Source organism: Cinclus cinclus, chromosome 3 (assembly GCF_963662255.1).
Source record: "Cinclus cinclus chromosome 3, bCinCin1.1, whole genome shotgun sequence".
NCBI lineage: Eukaryota > Metazoa > Chordata > Aves > Passeriformes > Cinclidae > Cinclus > Cinclus cinclus.
The window spans coordinates 68,023,917-68,044,864 of record NC_085048.1 but is presented as its reverse complement, the minus strand read 5'-3'; the positions used below and the strand labels follow the sequence as shown (position 1 = coordinate 68,044,864).

The following is a 20,948-nucleotide window of genomic DNA, read 5'->3' as shown; positions in this document are numbered from 1 at the left end:
TTTTCCAACCACTTTGTCAATCATTACCTAGAAAGGAATCCCAGCTGTTTCTTACCCACTTCCTTACCCTCTAATTCTGGGCTCCTGATCCCTTTTTCCTAACATAGGAGCAGCAAGGTGACAATGGGCTTACCAAGACACTAGGCAGCAGCTGAAATGTTTTCACACATCTCACATCTCACTCAGGGAAAGAGATCCAGTGGTTGGCACCTCATTTGTGAGTTTTTGCTCTTTCTTCTCCCTTAATCAGTGTCTCCCTCTCTTCCTCCTCCTGTTCTTGTGATGACCCTGCTTTGGAGTAGTCTGCCTTGTCCACTTTTCTTTCCTGGTCCCTCTTAGAAGACACTCCTTCATCCCTTACTAAATGACCTCACTTTTGCTTCTAGTATTTCTTGTTGTGTACTGAGAAGACTGACACTGGCGTGTGTCGGTCCTTTGGTTCAGCTGCCATGCCTGTTGCCAGGGCTGGGGTAGCTGCAGAGCCTGGCATTTTGCCATCAGATCCAGAGACCTTCTCTGCCCCTTGAGGGTACTGAATAATGTTGAGCAGGGCTCGATAGGCCTGGGTCAGGCCCCCAAGCATGTGATTTGTGTCTTTCTGGAACTGCCAGGATGACAGAATACTTTTTCCAAATATTTCACTAGTTTCTCAGGATTCTGCATTTGTTCGTAGGTGTGATTCCAAAATGCTGGAGGTGTCCACTGTCCTAGGCGCTTGCCTATTCCATCCCACACACCCTGCCACTCATCACTATCCAGCCTCAGCACAGCTCTGTGAGCAATATTCTTAAATAGTTGTTTAACCATAAACAAGACCCAAAACACAATCAGGAGCTCTAGCAATAAGAACATGCTGGTTTGAACATCCTGAGGATATTCAGAATTGTCAAGCACTGTTGTAATTAGCCTGGAGAAGGAGGAAGGTGGAAGAAGGTATCTCCCACATAGATTGGCTCTCTTTGAAGTAAAGATGAAAGGTGTAATTATTAGTAGTTTCCATTAGATGGTTCCTGGAATATAGAAGTGGTGGCAATGCTGAGTACAAGCTCCAGGTTAGTTTCACACTCTCAATTTTATTCTATCCTAATGAAGTGTCATAAAATACAACAAAACAATGGCCTTAATCCAGCCCACCGAGGTGACAAACAGCACAGCAGGCAACATGCACCACAAGAAAGATGTTACATTATTCAACTTTGAGAACATGTACAGCAGCTGTAAGAAAGATGGCCTTTTTATCAAGGCCTGTTGTGATAGAATGGGGGTGGTGGTTTTAATCTAAAAAAGGGTCATTCTATATTAGATATAAAGAAGAAGGTTTTTTATTATGAGTGGTGAGATACAGGAACAGGTTGCCTAAAGAGGTGGTGAATGTCCCATCCCCAGAGACATTCAAGGATGAAGCTCTGAGCAACCTGTTCTAGTTGAAGATGTCCCTGCTCATTGTGGGGGTTTGGACTAGATGACCTTTTAAGGTCCCCTACAACCCAAAATATTGTATTATTTGTCATTTCTATGAACTCTTAGAGCAAGTAGATCAACGTTGTCCCAGAGACTAATAAACTGCTAAAATGAATGCTTATAAATAATTTTTATAGAATGCTCTGGTCAGATCTATTGTTATCTCAACCCTTTGTGCCTCATTTTGGGCTCCCGAAAGCATTGATGGGGTTTAAATCTTCAGGCAGTTAAACACCACACTGCTAGCTCACTGCCTCCCCAACCTCCAATAGGATTAGGGCAAGAATTGTGAGGAAAAAAGAGGGAAAATTTGTGGGTTGAGATAAGGGCAGCTTAATAGGGCAGAAAACAAAATATTACTAATAATCATAATTAAAAAATAATTAGAATATTCAAAGTAAGTGATGCTCAAAGCAATTGCTCACCACTCACCAACTGATGCCCAGCCAGTTCTTGAGCAGTGACCCCAGGCCAGCTTTCTCCTCAGTTTGTATGCAAAGCATGATCCTGTGTGGTGTGGAATATGCCTTTGGCCAGTTTGGGTTGGCTGTTCTGGCTTTGTCTCCTCCCAACTTCTTGTGCCCTCCAGCCTACTCCCTGACAGGGTGATAAGAGAACCTGAAAAGTCCTTGACTTAGGATAAACACTGCTTAACAAAAACTAGAGTATGTGTGTTACTGACACTGTTCTCATCCTAAATTCCAAATACAGCACTGTGCCAGCCATAGGAAGAAACTTTACTCTGTCCCAAAAAAAAAAAAAAAAAAACAGGACAGGAAGTTAGAATGACTTTAAGGAATTTGAAATTATATATGTGTTATATCTGTTAAATTTTCATATATGCATGCTGAATTGTTAATGTTAGTCCAGAAACTCATGTGCACAATTGTACTGAGAGACAGAGAACAAGTGTTAAGGAGCAGGAAGTTCTTCCCTCCGCAGAGAATAAGTTGAAGAAATTTCTTATGTGACAGCCTGTTGCATACATAAAGTATATCATTTCTGCTGGGGGTTTTTTGGTATTTCTCTCCCTTTTTTTCCCCCCCAAGCTGAGAATTAATGTTTTTCAAAGTAAGCGTTCTCTTTTAGCGAAGAGGAGATTTGGTCTAAAAACCTTGGAGAATGTTCTTGCAGAACAGTATGACAGGAGTGTCCAGAACCCTCTGTGCTGGCCATTTGCTTGCAGCTGTGGCCCTCACAGGTCACAGGCTGGCATGTCACAGGTTCTGAGGCTTGGCCTGAGCTTTCACAGGTTCACTTTGCATTTGTGGGCGTAACATATGTTTAAGTATTTGCCATGAAAATATTTTTTGCCACAATTACATTTCAGAATATGGCAGGTTTTTTTAAAACAATAGTTAGTTAAATAGATACGTGGTCAAACTTCCCTCACCCACTGTTGTCTTTCAGGTTTTCTTGAGGGGGTCTGTCCATAGCAAATTCTAGCTCCAAGAATGATGTGCCAATTACCTTAAAAATTATTTAGGAACTAAAGTAGCTCTAAAGCACATGATATGACTGACCCAAATAGATTACATTTTTCTCTCTCATTTACTGTAGTTCATTTAATACATCAGTTGAAGAGAAAGAATTATTAAATCTGGTTTTTCAAAGAATCCAGCTCAAGAAGCTGCTGTATCATTTTAGTAATCAATGGAAGATATAAACTATTCACTTTAATTTGAAGGTAGTTAAAATATTACAATTAAGCATTTCAATAAATTATCAAGGAGAGAAACAGAAGATTTTACAGGGCTGTTGTTTAATGTACTTGTAATATGGAAAAAATCAGTGGGGTCATGTAATTCTCAGAATAAAATGACAGCTGGAAGAGGTTGTTTTTTAATAGATGTAAGGTCCTTGATAAACTGACGGCATGTTGGCAAGTGAAAGTCCGCATTGACAAATACAGAAAAGGATTAATTGGAATTAATCCTGTACGTAAATTGTTTATGTAGTAATGAATTTACACACATCCCCCTGTAGAAAGCTCAGCAAAGGTTCCTGGTTCATTTCTGGAGCCACCCAGTAAAAGCAGCAGAATTTCACAGCTACAAATAACTACAAAGCTGTTCTGATAACAACCAAATAGACCTAAAGAAGAGAAGGAGAGAAGTCTTTGAACATTTTAAGATGATTTTATTATAGTTTTGTTCTTTTTTTTCTTTTAGCTAGAACATCTTGTACATCTTTGAGAACAGATACTTCTCTTTAAAAAAGCATGTATGAAATGAAAGGACTCAGCCTTGCTTGGAAGCTCTCCAGTTGGAATATCTTTTCATTTGGGGTAGGGAGAGACTTGAGTCCTCACTTTCAACCTTTGTAATACAAAAACATGACCTGATGGGGACAAAAGGAGAAAAGGTGGCCATAACTCTCTGACAAAGAAAAGCAAATCACTTCATGTCACATATAATTGTCTTTTTATTCTTGAGCAACCTTCATGAAAATTAACCTAGGAACTTCCATAGTCTTCTAGCATCAGCCATGTGGCACCTGAGTTTTTTAAACCAATGCATGAAGTCTTACTAATATTTAAATTTTCTTAATTTATTTTGCATTTGCATATAATATGTTGCTATGATAGTGGTGTAGCTCTTCAGCACTGCACTTGGAGTGCAGGATTTAACAACTCATATTGTACTTGTTAGAAACTCATCCAAACAAGTTGTTTAAGATGAACACGCATGGCTCCTGTTTTACCTGTACTGTGTTTAATCCTTAAGCAAGAGATATTTCATGTGCTATATTATTTCAAGTGAAGAAAAATCAGAAAACTATTGCAACAACAAAAAAAGGATAAAGCCTTGTTCAGAGTAGCTGTTTTGCTTTCCAGCACAAGCTATAATTATGTTAATTGCAATGATAAATGTTGCTTTTAAATGTGGTTTCTAGTGAGGGTTTCTGACTCACTTTTTCAGGGGAAACAAATCCCATTTTTATGCACCTGAAAGCAAATGTTCTTTTCACATTTTCTCTTTTTTTGCCCCCTTCTCATGGATCTACAGAAATTTATGATGAAGGTAAGGAAGTTAAACATTTGGTATTATACTTCCCGTGGATTCTGACAATTTAATTTAATTAATGGTATTTATTAATTTTTAACATCAGCATCAAACTCACCTTCTGGAACATAAAATCTGCTGATTTTTTTTTTTAATTGAATTTAGAAATCACAGTGACTGGTTTGTTTTGGGGTTATGGTCATGAAAGACCAAAGGCAGGCTATGGAGAAAGGACTTTTGTCTGGCTTCTCTAATTTTCACTTCATACTAATTAATCCTTTGAAGTGAGAGTGTAGCAATATGTGGTAAATACCAAATCTTGAGACAATGAATAAATAACAGAAGTTACAGTAAAGAGTTCTGAAAAGCAGGGGCACCACACTGTTTCTTCTGTGACAAGAATGCTGTTCTGATTGTTTGGTGTCTCACCCGTGGGGTGGCTGGACAGCCTTTGGGATGGGGCTGTCACTGGCATTTGCTGGAGGAGCTCTGTTTCTTGAGGCTGCTTCTTTTTGTTTTTGTTTTTGTTCTGTCTCATTAAGACTATGACAAAGAACTTGGTGAACCTCCAAGCATTTTGAATAACTGACATTAAACAATTAGCTGCAGATTTCTCCAAAATGTGTTGCTTACCCATTTTCTACTTTAATTATCAGTCTATTCCCAATTCAGCTTCTAAAATGATTTCTTTACTGATTTTCATTCCCTAAGAGTTTACTTTTCTATGGTGTGGTCTTGCTTCACTGTTACTCTCCAAAAGTGAGCAATTTTCAGCCAGATAAGCAGTTCTATTTTAAGGGCTGGATTTAATGATGTCAGAGGAGTTTTCTTAGCATGATTCCTCTGCTGATCCATCTTTTCTTCCCACTCGGCTGTCTTATTCTTTATCTGTGAGTTTCCTTCTCAAGTGACAAGGATGATTCACATTCCTTGTACCATACAACAACAGAAAAAGCTTAGTCACGATCCTTAACCTGTGAAAAATGCCTCCCTCCTCCACTTTCTTTGCTCTAAAATAACCAGGAAGATTTTTATTATTTCTTCTATGGCCTGTGCAGATAAAGAGGAGGAGAATGGGGGAAGAGAAATCCTCACTAGGCTAAAAGAGAAATCGATAAATTTTATCTTCCTGCGCAATTTCTTTTCCAAAACACTGGAAGTGCTTGAAAGTAGGCATTTTGAATGGAAGTGTTGCCTCAGCCATAAATATCAATGTTTGTTTCACATATAAATCTGGAAACAGACAATCAGTATTATTTACTTTTGGTTAATTTTTACTGCTGCATCTACTTTTCATTGTTCTGAAGTTTTCCATTAATAGGAAACTGATAATATAAATGTAGTGTCAGAAATATTAATTATGAAGCATATTTGAAGGGTTTCTGATTCTGCCTTTCAACAGGTCAATATTAGCAAAATTGGGATAATTTAGCTTTAGCGTGGTGCTGGCACAAATTTTTGTCATCATTACTAATTATTCCGGTCTTCTAAATGTAGATAGTAAAATACTTCTCTCTTCTCAATTGAATAAGACATACTTATGGGTTTATTTTGGCCAGCTGCTTTATTAAAATTCAGATTTTTATGTGATATTTATATAGAGCATAATTGCACATGATGCAGCTTTTAATTCAAGCCATCTTTAGGAAACCTATAGTTTAGCTGAAGGTGTTTATTTTTTTGTTTTGTTTGTTTGTTTGGTTTTTTTTTTTTTTTTTTTTTTTTGGCCTGGCACAAAATAGGAGGTAACTGCTGATCAAGATAATAAAAGAAGGTTGTTTTATTTTTTTTTTTTTTTACTTGCTTTTTCTTACTTTTTTTGTCACAGTGGCCATCATTTTCTGGGAATAGGTATCAGCATTCATCGATCATACTGCACTCTATGGCTGAATTTTTGCAGCATTTTCTGTTTGGTAGTGAATTTCACAGACAGTCAATAGTGATTTAAAAGTAAAGTATAAAGACATTAATATGCATAGCATCTATAATGTCTTGAGAGATTAAACTTCCTGTTTGTTGTTCTAATGTAACATGGTGTGTAAACTACAGTGAGACAAAGAAAGGGGTTTTAGACTGAATTCACCCGTTTATATTGCTATTATGTGATAGCAGAGTGAGGGAATATTAGCTCAATGCCTCATATCAGTGGATTGATTTGCCTTGCATCTTTAAATTCTAAGCAGCTAAATGCTAGTTTGGTGCCAACCACTGGAAAGAAGAAACCCAAGAGCACAGTAATTGCAGAAGGGTTAGCATTTTTGTTTTCTTCAGTAGAATAATTCAAGGGTTCTGGGCCTGGATGATGTAACTTCGGAAAGGAAATTCTATCTGGTTTTGTATCAAAATTTGAAAATAAAATGTATACTTCTATGAGCAAGAAGAACATATAAAACTTCTAGGCTTATTCTCTGTAGGTTTGTAGTTTTTTCTGCTTGCAGCATTTTCAAGTTCTCTGACGTTGCTGAAGATTTAATTTCCCAGTGTTAGTATTCCAAGCATCAGTTGTTTAGTTTTGCCTGACTAATCTTGTCTCACAAGCCTTCTAGCTCTGTTCCAGGGTTACTTCACAAGTTCTGAAGTGATTCAGCTTGTTTCCACACTCTGTTTTCACCCACTGCTTGGGTTTTCTGGACTCTGGTTGGCATTCATCTCACAAAACTGAATGCTACACTCAGAGCCATGGATATCCTAAGCTCTCTGTGTAACCACAAGCAGAATGCTCAGGTTTTAGGTGGTCTGAATTACTGACCAAAAGGGCCTTTTTTTCTATCTGCTGGCTATTTATTTGCATTAAGCTACATTAATCTGGATGTTTTGTCATCAAGGGTATTAGTTCTGGCTGAGATGGAGTTTATTTTCCCCACAGCAGCCCTCACAGTGCTGTGCTTTGCATTGGTATTGATAATACACCAGTGTTTTGGCTACTGCTGAGCAGCACTGGCACAGCATCAGCACTGTCTCTCCAACATTCCACCTCTCATCTGTGGGCTGATGTGGGAAAGATCTTGGGGTAGGACACACCTAGGACACTGGAGCCAAATTTACTAAAGGGATATTCCATACCAAGTGATGTCAGCTCATATATAAAAGCTATGAAAAGGAGAAATTGGAGGCATTTGTTATTTACAACATTTGCCTTCTGGAGCAACCATGATGCGTGCTGAAGCCCTGCTTCTGGGGACGTGGCCAGACATTTCCTGGTGATGGGGAGTAGCAAATAAAATCTGTTGTTTTTTTCCTTTGCTTGTGCGCACGTACGACCTCTCATTTCTGCCTTATCTCTCCTTGTCTTCCTTCTTACTTTCTCTCCCCTGTCCAGCTGAGATGAGGTAATGGTAGAGCAGCTTGGAGCTTGGGGGCACCTGGCATCTAGCCAAGGTCAACCCCCCATATCAAGATTTTTTTTTTTTTAGTTTTTCATTTCTAGCTTTTCACGTAATTGATCACAGAGGTATAAGAGAACAGGCTTTCCTGTATTTTCCAGCTGGCTATTGCCTGGTACTAGAAAGAAGCTCTCATTAGTCATCTGAAGCTGTGTTCAGTGTGGAAAAAGTTTAGACAGTATGTACTTGTGGGGAGTAAGAGGTCTCAAACACTTAACCTGTTGTGGCCTCCTATTCTGGGCAGCTTGTAGGACTGCATTATTGCTGATTTTAGATAAATGCTGACCTCCAGCAACATTGGTCTACAACATTTTAAGAAATTGCACATTAATAATGAAATCAGTAGGTGATTAGATATTACATTGCTATGGAAGTATTTTGAGAATCATTTCCTCTGCAGAAATGGTTGTAGTATCGTGCAAATATTTATTTATGTGTAGAATCATGGTGAGACAGTTTGAGACTGTGGGACATCCTTCCCTCCTATTCCTCCCAGGTCCCTTTATTCTTTTCCTGATTTCAATCACTTCATGACTGATTCTGCCAGCCATCATGAGGTTTTCCTTCTTCTAAATAAGGATTCATAATTTTCAAGATTTGAATTTATTCCATATACTTTAAATAATTTTCATTTTGTCTTGCTGGTTGCTTAAATACAAAGCTTTAATTTGCTTAAATGAAGGAAGTTGAAAAGAATTTTATATAAACAAAGCACGTTCCTTGTGCAGTCACTGTTTCCCCCCCAAGTAACTAGCTCAGGATAAGTGCTTATAGTAGCCTGCTGGTTTAAAAGCTTTCTTCTGCATCTTCCTAAAGGCATTGATGCCAACAGCCTTACATCTCTGATCTTGACTCAGGTTGTTTCAAATTGGGAACACCGGGGCCTAAATATACTTTTACTCAGAATACATGGTTGTTGGAATTTTTTTCATGCCAGTACATATGGTCAGACCCAGATTTCATATTTGATTTCTTTCTAGTGGATCAAACCCAGAATTTCAGAATGCAATAAATTCCCTGGAATGAAAAGATTGACAGCTGCAATGTGAGTCCCAGGGAAGGGACTTGGAGAAGATTTCAATACTGAAAGAGTATTTCATTTTTTATGTAAAAATAATTCTTTAGTATTTCCATCATGGTGGGTGCGATATCCTGCTTGGTTTATTTCTGTAGTGGTGGTAGATTTACATTTAAGAGGGTTCACAAAGGTAATTGAAGCCAATTCTGTATTTAATTCTATACTTCTGCTTATGCATTTGGTCTAAGTGTCTAGATTTAGAAATAGGAGTATTTTTAAAATAACTGTAATTTTCTAACAGTATTAACTCCTGAGTTTCATGAAACTTGGAACATCCTTGTTATGGAGAACATGATGCCTTTTGTGTTCTCATTTGCAAGTGTCTTTATGGAAGTATTGGTGTCCTATGTTCTACATGCTGCTGTCTCCAGTATCCGCTTTAAGTTCAAGATGGCCATTGTCAGTGTGTTCCATTTTAATGAAATTGGAATAGTCAGTGCTTTATAGGACATTCTTTTACTCCAATGTACATGTGAAACAACCACTAACAGTCATATTTGAAATTTTTAAGGGTATCTTATGGTAGTTGCCTTGAAAAGAGCTTGTGAGGAAAAATGGGGAGCATGTTGCTTCTTCTGTTGTACAGCCACATTACCATATTCAGTGCCATGAAAGCAGTTGTTTAGTATTTTTTTAAAAACCCATTAAAAGCAATATTGATTGATCATAAGTTCCATCTAGACTGTTAGGGCTGCATCTAGGGCACATAGGAAATGCAAGGCTGAGCAGCTGATTGTGATTAGGTCATGCTATACTGTAACTGTAAGCTATATGGACTACATTTTTGAAGGATTTACTGATGTGATTTATTGTTCCATTTGAGTTTTTTAAATTATTTTTTGAAGTAAACCAAACTATTTTTTCCTTAAATCTTAGTCTTTGTACTGTCATTTTCCCTATAGCACATGTCAGTAATTCCATTCTACTAATATGGACCTCTCATGGCATGAAGCAGGAAAAGCTGTTACATTCTTCCTAAAAACTCACTATGTTATTTGGTATGAGTGTTTCTAAAGTGTGAATAAGTTCCCGTGTGACACATTCAGTATTTTTAAATTGCTTTTGTTGATGACTAGACTTGTTTGAATAGCCATGTGATTAAAAAAAAAAAAAAAGGCAAGTGCTGTTAGGCTTTCTTAAGCATTGCATTTCTGAATAATGACATTACAGAAGCTTTTTCTTTACATATGCAAAGCGCTGAAATAACTGTCTTGTTTAAATAATTTTAAATACTTTCAATGGTTTTCTTTCTGGTACCTCCCTGAAGTTCATAGCTTTTTCTCTTTTCTCACACATTTGAAGATTGTGTAGACCTGTGAAGAAAAGTCAGGAAAAAAATCAGCATTTGCTTGCAGCAGAGTTCTAATTGGTCTAAGGGATGCTTTTGTCTAGTAGAAATAAGGCTGTTAGCATAAAAAGAATGGAAAGGTAATGGCTGACTCAAAATCATGGATGCCACGAGGTTATTCACCAGCCTCTAAAAGGTCCCATTGTGAGGTTCCCAGAAGCACAAATGGTTTTAAAACATGCATTCATGTGACCATGATTAATTCCCTGCAGCTTCTCATGTGTGTCCAGGAGTGCAGCATAGGCACAGCAGTGCAGGTGCTATTGTGTGAGTCTTTGGCTCTGTGAGGTGATTGATTACATCTCTGTGCCTGTGAGTTGTACTGATACAAAGGGATGGTTGAATCAGGTATAACATATCTTACTCCATATTGGGTTGGTATTCATAGTAAAAGAGATTTTTTTTTTTTTGTTCTGTCTTTGCACATTTTACTATGTAGCTTTTAGGTTGTAGCTTTTGAGTCCTTTTTGGCATTTTAATCCTCTTTCTATGAAGAAACCATGGAAAATATGTTTCCCAATTTTAGTTTATTTTTCTTGATTTTGGTTTGCAATAACAGTCTTTACATCAAATTAAACAGCTCAGATCTTAATAATCTGTTGTCATTGCCTCGTCTTCCAATGTATTGAATTGAAAGCTGTTTATATTTTTTTGAATACTAATTTATTCAGCTCTAATTCTTGTTATAGTATAAATTCCCTTTTCTTTACAAATTACTTTTGGGCAATGATATTACTCCAAATTAATCTTGTATTCTAACTGCAAAAATATTGGATTAGGAATGGCCAGTTTACGTGAAATTTTTACATGCAATGTGAATTTGTCAGTTCCTTATGCTTTGAATCTGATATTATTGTATTCAGTGTTTGCCAGTTTGAAGGCTTTTAAGTATTTTACTGTAACCTACATTCTTGGTGAAGAAAATATGAAGAGTTTTGTGTTAATATAATTGATACTCCTGAATAGCATAGCTTGTAGAGATTCAATGGATAAGTTATTCTTTGAAAACAAATTTATTTTTGTTCGGCCTGGTTTTATTCAAGGAATGTATTGTTCAACTTGAAAATTACTCTGAAAATTGGAAACTAGAAACATAAAGAAAATAAGAATCATGATAAGTAATGTGGTTGTTAGCAACTGCCTTGCATTATAATGCCATTCATGCATTTGTGCAAAAAATCTGTGGGCCTTATGGATTGAGTTAGTCAGCATTGTGGCTTCCAAGTAGTCTTATTTTCAGAGTCTTCTGAAATGTTATTATTGCAATATTACAAGAAATTTGGTAAAACTTCAATGTCAGATCTCATCTTGGATGTTACATCTTTGCCACAGAAGTCCAATTGTTAAATTTTAGTTTTTATTAATGTGGAAAATATAGTTTTCTGTTGGAAATCAAAGGGTTAAGTTAAAAAATCAAATATTATTTCAATAGACAATCGTGGCCCAACAGCTACTTGCTATGCAGTTTCTGCAGCTTTTCATTTATTAAAGATAAATGCTGCACCTGTAGTTATGAAACAAGCTGTTAAAATAGGAAATTAACTTCCAGGTATGTGCATGTCCTGGAAGACAAACTCCAAAATGGAAGGCATTTTCACAGAGCCAGCCTTGTTTTCTATCCTTTCCTGTATTTTTCTGTTTCATCTTTTCACTTTGTCTGCAGAAGAATGGTTTGGTTATGATTACCTCTCAGAAACCTTTAAGTGGAAAATGCTTAAAATGCTTTTTACATTTAAGAAAAAAACCCACAGACTTGCTTAGATTCTTCTAATGGACCAAGTATTACTAATTTAAAAGGATTGCTTTAATCCTCTTGGAAAAAAAATTATCTAAAAACCTGCCTCTCCATTTTCCACAAAAATGATAGAATTTTTTTAGAACCACCTGTTCTCCTGTTCAACTACAAGTGAGAATTTAACAAAACAGGTGCTCAACAGACAAATCAATATAGCCAAAGGGTAAACTAATATTGCTGTGATTTTTTGGTTATGCTGTTCTCTTCTCTCGCTTTTGTGCAATAGGCAATCAAATCTTTGTTAGATATCAGATTTATGGATAATAAAATAGAACACTTTTGATAAAAAATACTGGTGAAATTTTGAAATTTTGTCCTTATTGCTAACTTTGTTAGTTGGGTACCTGTGACTGTTGTTGATAAAGTTTGCAGGTAAAGCTGAAATGCTGGTAGGACAGTATGTTCACAGCAGTTTTTTTCTCTCTTCCCTAGTGTGATGAGCAGCAAACATTCAATGTTCATCTTTGGCACAGTGGGCCTGACATTATCAAATGCCTTGTTCTTTCCGTGTGCCTTTGGAAAAAATGGTAGTGCTAATGGCAGTTCAGAGCTAAATCTTCATATCTTTCTGTCCAAACTGCGCCTGGGACAAACTCCATGACTTTGACTATTTCTTAGTAAAAATTCATGTCATTCAGTCTTCCAAAGAGATTTTTCAATGTGCCTCTTGCATTTTGACTGTTATGCAGCTTGTTGACCATCAAAATATACCTTGTGTCCATCAAGCTGCTCTTTTCTTAATGAACATAATAGCCAGACACTCTTGGCAATTTCTTAAAAATGCTAAAATTATGACTTTTGAAGTACTTTGCATTTCACCACTATCCCTCTTGTTTTTTTTCCCCTTGGCCAAGTAATTCAAAGTTCAATAAATGCTAACACATAAAAGATAAAGAAGGACAACAAATAAACATGGAAGGGAAATAATTGCATGCTGCCATCATAGCCACTCAGTTAATTGATCTTCATCACTGAAATGTAGTTGCCAGAGATGTAAGATAGTATGATTTTTGAAATTTACTTTTAATGAATCTGATGTTCCAGTCAAACAGAAGGATTTCTATAGTAAAAGAAAGGGTATAAATTCAATATATAAGAAACTAAATTCTTTAAAATTAAATATAGCCTTCCTATGTGAAAGAGTAATGATGCTTATGGAGTTGTCACATTTATGGACTCATAAAATATTTACTTATCACTGCTTCTTAGAGACTGTGCTGTGCATAATGTTACATGAGTTGTTCTGTCAGAGAAGTACGAAGTTATGCTCCTGACAGTGTCTTGTCAGTCTCTTCTCCTGTCCAGTGTTAATCATCTGCAGTTCTGCATAAAGAATACATAAATCTTCAGAAGAAGTTGAAGGTTTTTTTCATGCCTTAACAAGATTTATTTATTCTTTCATGAGTGATTAAACTGGTTATTGATACATAGAAACTGTAGTGAAAATCTTGGGGGAAAATGATTGTAGTTTCTTGGAAAAAAAGTGGATTTTATCACTTCAATTTTCTTTTACTCAAGATTTATGCTGGTTTTCTCAAGAGGAGCAATTACTTGAATGTGATTCCTGAGTTTTCAGAGTCCCCAAATACTGTTGAGTTAGCTTGGATGGCTTTGAACATTTACCTGTTCTAGCAGATAAAGAATTCTGTCTGATAGTATTAAAGCAGTGTGGGACAAAGCAATTTACAGGTTGATGATCTTCAATGTAGTTGAAGACAACATTACTCTCTGGTAAAATAAGGAGAATATTCAAAAATCTCCCTCTGCATATCATCTGTCATTTGTCTAGAAAATAATATAATTTGTAGGGAAAATGGGTGAATATGAAGACATTTAGCAATAGGTAAGTTTGTAGAGGGCAGCATGACACACATCAAAGCTGCTCTTAAAGGCTACCTGCTTTCAGCATGAGGAGAAAGGATTCGAGATTCTAGAAGACATTTTTTACCAAATAAGTGGTGGCTCAAAGTACACAGTGCTCTCTCATCTTTCTTTCTTTCTTTCTCTCTCTTTCTCTCTCTTTCTCTCTCTCTTTCTCTCTCTTTCTCTCTCTTTCTCTCTCTTTCTCTCTCTTTCTCTCTCTTTCTCTCTCTTTCTCTCTCTTTCTCTCTCTTTCTCTCTCTTTCTCCCTCTTTCTCCCTCTTTCTCCCTCTTTCTCCCTCTTTCTCCCTCTTTCTCCCTCTTTCTCCCTCTTTCTCCCTCTTTCTCCCTCTTTCTCCCTCTTTCTCCCTCTTTCTCCCTCTTTCTCCCTCTTTCTCCCTCTTTCTCCCTCTTTCTCCCTCTTTCTCCCTCTTTCTCCCTCTTTCTCCCTCTTTCTCCCTCTTTCTCCCTCTTTCTCCCTCTTTCTCCCTCTTTCTCCCTCTTTCTCCCTCTTTCTCCCTCTTTCTCCCTCTTTCTCCCTCTTTCTCCCTCTTTCTCCCTCTTTCTCCCTCTTTCTCCCTCTTTCTCCCTCTTTCTCCCTCTTTCTCCCTCTTTCTCCCTCTTTCTCCCTCTTTCTCCCTCTTTCTCCCTCTTTCTCCCTCTTTCTCCCTCTTTCTCCCTCTTTCTCCCTCTTTCTCCCTCTTTCTCCCTCCCTCTTTCTCCCTCCCTCTTTCTCCCTCCCTCTTTCTCCCTCCCTCTTTCTCCCTCCCTCTTTCTCCCTCCCTCTTTCTCCCTCCCTCTTTCTCCCTCCCTCTTTCTCCCTCCCTCTTTCTCCCTCCCTCTTTCTCCCTCCCTCTTTCTCCCTCCCTCTTTCTCCCTCCCTCTTTCTCCCTCCCTCTTTCTCCCTCCCTCTTTCTCCCTCCCTCTTTCTCCCTCCCTCTTTCTCCCTCCCTCTTTCTTTCTCCCTCTTTCTTTCTCCAAAGGCTCCATTTTATGAAAGCATACCAGTATATAATCTCTCTTTACCTTTCAGTCTGCTCAAGGTGGAGGACATCGAACACTGCTCTATGGGCATGCAATCTTGCTGCGCCATTCCTACAGCGGCATGGTATGTAACCATGGTACATGAGTTGGAACCAGCAGTGATTTCTTTTCTGTGTGAAAGCCATGTTTGGAGGTGCCCAGAATATTGCCATTTACTGATATCTGGAGAATTACTCACATCAGAGGCATTTTACTGTGGTTGCTAGAAACCTTTGTCAAGGGTATATGCTTGGAAATAGAAAACCAAGCTGGTTGTATCTGGGTAAGTGCCAAAGCTAAGTCTGGCTCCCGTAGTGCTGAATTCCCTGTTTGTAAGTCTGAGTTGGTGAATTTTCATTTCTTTCCCCTTGGATTTTCCGTATTGCTTAAGCTGTGACTGAATCTACAGCTGGCACCTTGCTGTCAACCTGAGCATTCGTTAGAGACTGGGTGGAAAAGGAGATTCCTTCTTACATGTATTTTAGACAGAAGTATTAGTTGGAAATTCCCTGTTGAATTATACAGGTTCTGAACTTCTTACCTACAAGTGGGGCTTCATGGAGATGAACTCTGATGCAACCAGCTCCTTTATTTCCACTCTTAGTATTCCTGTCTCAGTAAAAAGGTAACCTGGGTAGACCAAGAGGTTATTTTGGATCATATATTTTTGTCAAGGCTCCCTGAGTGCCTTTCAGCTTATCAGGCATACATGTTCTTGGTAATAATTAATGGGGGCAATCTGAGAATATTCAATCCTATGTTAGTAGGTTGATGGCTTTTTATATTATTACAAGGGAGCAGAACAAGCAATGATACTTTTTTCTTTTGGTAGTACCTATGCTGTCTCTCTACATCTCGATCATCAATGGATAAGCTGGCATTTGATGTAGGATTGCAAGAGGACACAACAGGTAACCACTAACTTAAAAGACTATGTAATGAAGAATACTGTTAGTCTAAAAAATAAAGTCTAAGAGTTTCCTAGTTAGATTGTTTGCTTGTTGTGTAAAGCTTGGCTTTAGATAGGAATAGTAAGAGTAATAGCTGCAACAATTGAACTGATCAAAGATCTGAGTTTTTTTCTGAATAGCATGGCTTTAGTTAAAGAAGCCCATCTGAAAGCAAGAACAGAAGTTGTGACTTTAATACTTACATATATTCTGGGGAATTAGAGACACTAACAGTCAGTTAAAGAGGAAGAACATATTTGAATTTGGATTTATGTGATCTTTGAATATTATTTTAAGTGGTATGTAAGTACTTATTTTCATTGCCCTTAGTTATGGGTTGCTCTATTTCTTTGTCCAAATTCTCAGCAGAATATTCTTCAATATCTTTTCTGGAATCTGTAATGAGGGTGACAGGGAATCACTTGCGCAAAAGCAGCCTGGACCAGTTTTCCTAGAGAGCACAGAAAACCATCATTATAGTCAACTCTGGAATCACTGTTCCAGAGGTCTTAGTCTTTTGCTTGTGTGTGTTATTTAGAGCTGAGTTTGCAACAAAGTGATGAAGAAATGATACTAGTTAACAGAAAACACATGGACACTTGGTTTAGCCCAGTAAAACCTGGATCAGAACTTTTAAGACTGAAACAAGTGTGACAGTAACATCAGTAACATTGGTTCTTTTCTTTCTTGTTTCATTCTTTTCTGCTACTCAATACTGATATTAGGTGAGGCTTGCTGGTGGACCATACATCCTGCTTCCAAACAACGATCAGAAGGAGAAAAAGTGCGTGTTGGAGATGATCTGATTTTAGTCAGTGTCTCTTCAGAAAGATATTTGGTAAGTTGCATAAAATTATCTGTACAGTGGTTCTTCTACAGAAAAAAAAATTAATGGAAGTTTTACAGTAAAATCTGGCTTACATTTCTGCCTCCTGAAAGTAAAACTTAAGATGCTTAAACTGTTTTTTTTTAAATAATAATATTTTGCAAAACAGCACACTGAAGTTCTGGAAAGTGTGACTTTGATATATGGCTAATCTAATTTTTGTTTATTTCAGTAGTGAAATAGGAGTTTAAAAAATTACCTAGATGAAAATAAGCAAATACAGAAAAAAGAAATAATTTCCAAATTACATAATTGAGATGTTTAGAATCCAGGTGAGTGCTCATAGTTAAAAACACTATCATATATAGTAAAACTTTGCACAAAATTTTGGGATGCCTAATGAAGGTACACAGGATTTGTGGGCTTAAAAGGTCCACATTTTATTGAGATATTGTACAATGTAATGTAAAGAGATACTGATGCATCTTAATTAAATACAATTAAAATACTCAGTGATTAAATATAATTGAAATATTTTACAAGCTGTTGTGCTAACTGCTTCTTGTCACTCGTTTCTACAACTTTCTTCTTCACGAAAGGATCTCTCATTTGCTCTGTAATGAAGCAGGTCAACACTTTAAGATGAATTTCCTTTGTTTATTCTTGATGTTTCAAACACCTGAACTACTCTCTATGGCAAAAAGAAGGTGAAAATAGGAAGAAAATAATTTTGGTGGAAGCTTCTGAAAAATCAGCCCCAGTGATTTGGCCCATCAACTCTAAAAAACAATTCTTTAAACAGGAAGTGTTATGAGTTTTTCAAAAATCTTTCTCAGATCTAGGAATGCATTGAAGATGGGGAAGGTCCTTGAGGGGAAGGCATTTGAGGAGCAGCTGAGGTCACTTGGTCTGTTCAGCCTGAAGGGGAGAACTCATTGCAGTTAAAGCATTCTCATAGAGGAAAGAGGAGGGGCAGACACTGATCTCTTCTCTCTGGTGACCTGGGACAAGACCTGAGGGAATGGCCTGAAGTTGTGTCAGGGGAGGTTTAGGTGGAATATTAGAAAAGGGTTCTTTATCCAGAGGGTGGTTGGACACTGGAGCAGGCTCCCTTGGAGAGGTGGTCACAGCACCAAGCCTGACAGAATTTGGCCAATGCTCTTGGGTACAGTGTGTAATTGGGGAAGGTGCTGTGCAGGGTAGGAAGTTGGACTCGATGATCCCTGTGGCCCCCTTCCAATTCTGGGTATTCTGTGATTCTATGAGATGTGCATATGTCATTGAACTTTATTCTCTATTACTCACTTTGTATTTTTTATGAGTATTTTTTCTGTTTTTTTTTTTTTAAGTATTTAAGAAAAAAGTGAACGGTTTAATAAGATGACAATTATAAAATTGAAAATATTCTCCCTTCTATTTGAAACACATAGGAAAATGAGTTTTCATAATTGTTAGAATAAAATTGTAACTTCTGATTAGAAGCTCAATAGCTCAGTTAATGAGTTTTGTAATTAGATATTCTGAAAAATTTCTGATCATCTTTGCATTTTAAAATTATTTGAAATAATTACTTTTATGAGAATTGTATCTACACATAGTGAAAAAACAACTTGTTGACTGAATTGATGAGAAATCTAATTAATAGAAAGGTTTTATTTGAAGACATTGGATTTCTTTGAATTGCTTAGTTGAGTTGCTGAAGTTGAATTTTGGTACAGATTGTGTCTCTGTGTAGGCATGTCCTGGCCTCTAATTAGTAATAATCAGCTCAGTCTATTATTTACGGTTCGTGCCTCAGCTGTTGATTCTCAAGGCTGTCACATGTACTTTTATACAGCAAAAAGCAAAATTCTGTCTGCAGAGACTGATTTTCCTTTAGATCTGGTGTTAATGCATGTACTGCGTGTTCCATGCAAAATATCAATATACTAAAAATAAATAATATTTTCATTGCAGAGAGAACACTGTATTACACTCTTAAAGTGTTTTAGAGCTAGATTGTAATGAATAGTTATTAAGCCTATTCCAGTAATACAGCTCTGATTTGACAGTAAGATGGAACAAGTAGTCAGCCCATTAATTTTGCTCTAACGTGTACTCACACATTTTTATGAAAAGATGTTTTTCAAGGCTAGAGCTGGTAAACTGTGTAGCTCCACAGTCATAAAAATATTTTTGGCTTTGCTACCTATTCAGTAATTGTATTAGCGCTGTCAATAGAGCAATGAAGCTTTTATGAAAATCAAAGCTGTTGATAAAGAATACTCAATGAGTTACCAATAAGTGAATATTTTTCATGAAAGCTGTCTCTGTCTTAAACTGTTTGTCCTAATCCATTTGGATGTTTACAAAAATAACTTCAAAGGTTATAAGTTTTAAACTATTTACAGTTCATTGTTTACATGTTGAGTGCAGTGTCATATTGTAGCTGCTATTTTGTACAACTCTTAAAAGAATGTGGCAACTGATGCCTTTTACAAAAGTATTGGGAAAATATTAGGACTTTGATGTAGTACCTCCTTTCCTCTTTCACAAAATGAAGTGTTTTGGGACAATTGGCTCTATTTTTTCCCCAAAGAGTTATCTTTTTACTTACATTGAGCAAGTATTAAAGTGATAGGAAGATTAGTGTTAAAATTATTTTAAAAAGGTCCAGAGAGGTGGATTTTGACTTTTGACTCAAAATAATGTCCCAGGGCAAGTCATTCACATACTCTGATTCTCATTATCTACCTGGACAATGGGATATTGGATCCTTATTATCCCGTGTAGCATTTCTGAAGAAAAGCACTTATGTAAGTGCTTGTGGCGTTATATAATGTGTGAGCTGTGCTATTGCCAAATATTTCACAGGGGGAGCTTGGCGCTGCTGAACCTTGTTAGCATAGAGCAGAAAGATGTTCTGCTATAAATATTGCCAGCATTTAAGTTCAAGCCAGAGTTGGTGTTTTCTTTCTTGAGGAAGTACAGCCAGATAAAGAAGAGATGTCATATTTCCAGCATCTTTCCCAAAATTGTATGTAGTAGTAACTGCCTCAGCATGGAGCTTTGCCTATGCCTCATGTTAACAACTAGTAACCTTCTTGATTTCTGTATTACCAATTTTCAATAACTTAGAGGTTTAATTAATTACAATTTCTTTCAAATCCATGAAGTCTCTACATGGCCGTTAAACATAATTAAAGAAAATATCATTAGACATTAAGCTGAAATTCAGAATGCATAAATAAAGAAAAAGCTGAATTTTTTTATCCATAAGGTCAGTTGTATACTGGCTGAGAATTCAGGTAAGAGAACAAATTACACAGTTTTGAATCTACATTACAGAGATTTTGGCATAATACAACAGATTTATATCCATGCACTAGGTGTAACCCTAACCCTAGGTAGAGCAGTTTAAGCCACATGGGCTTAAAGCAGATGCCAAGAAGAGAGGTGTGCAGAGAGCATGTTGTGTCAGTCCGGGGTTCCCCTCGGCATGCATTTTGTAGCTGGAGAGTCCAGGGAACTCTGACCGTTGTGGTTTTCTGAACCCATCCTAACCCTAGGTGTAACCCTAAACCCAGGCTAAGATGTTAAAGCCCCATGTGGGTAGTGGTGGTGCCAAGAAAAAAGTTGTGTAGGGAGACATGTTGTGGCACTTCTGTGTTCCTCCTGACAATCCTTTTGTGATGACAAAGTCATTGGAGTTTTGGGCTTCTTGGTTTTCTGATTAATATCTAATGCTAGGTGTAAGAGTAACGCAAGGCCGAGGTGTTAAAGCCCTGTGTTGCTAGCGATAGTGCTAGGGAAAAACTTGTGTGGGGAGACATGTTGTTGCACTATTGTGCTCTTCTGGCATTTCTTTTTAGGCACCAGAGTCACTGGAAGCCTGGGATTTGTTCTTTTCTGAACACTAAATAGGTGTAGGAGTAACCACAACCCTAGCTTGAGGTGCAGAAGCCCCATGTGGGAAGTGAGGGTGCCCGGCAAAAAGTTACGTGCTGAGACATGACGTGGAACCTCTGTGCCCCTGCTGGCATTTTTTTTTTTAATTTTTTTTTTTTTTTTTTTTGACAGCAGTGTTATTGGAGCTCTGGGCTTTCTGATTTTCTGGTTTTTGACTAACCCTAGGTGTAAGCCTAATGCTAGGCTTAACCCTAACCCTAGGCTGATGTTCTAAAATCCCTTGTGGGTAACGGCAATTCCAGGAAAAAAGCTGTATAGGGAGACATGTTCT

General features: G+C 37.3%; 1 protein-coding gene across 1 annotated transcript in view; it reads left to right on the top strand.

The window, feature by feature from the left end:
* Positions 1-20,948, top strand: part of RYR2 (ryanodine receptor 2) — a 286,628-nt gene that overhangs the window by 45,606 nt on the left and 220,074 nt on the right. Inside the window, exons 6-9 of the mRNA XM_062489006.1 lie at positions 4,470-4,484; positions 14,964-15,038; positions 15,786-15,864; positions 16,629-16,741. Of these exons, the coding sequence (XP_062344990.1) occupies positions 4,470-4,484; positions 14,964-15,038; positions 15,786-15,864; positions 16,629-16,741 (282 nt within the window). The remainder of the gene's footprint in view (positions 1-4,469; positions 4,485-14,963; positions 15,039-15,785; positions 15,865-16,628; positions 16,742-20,948) is intronic.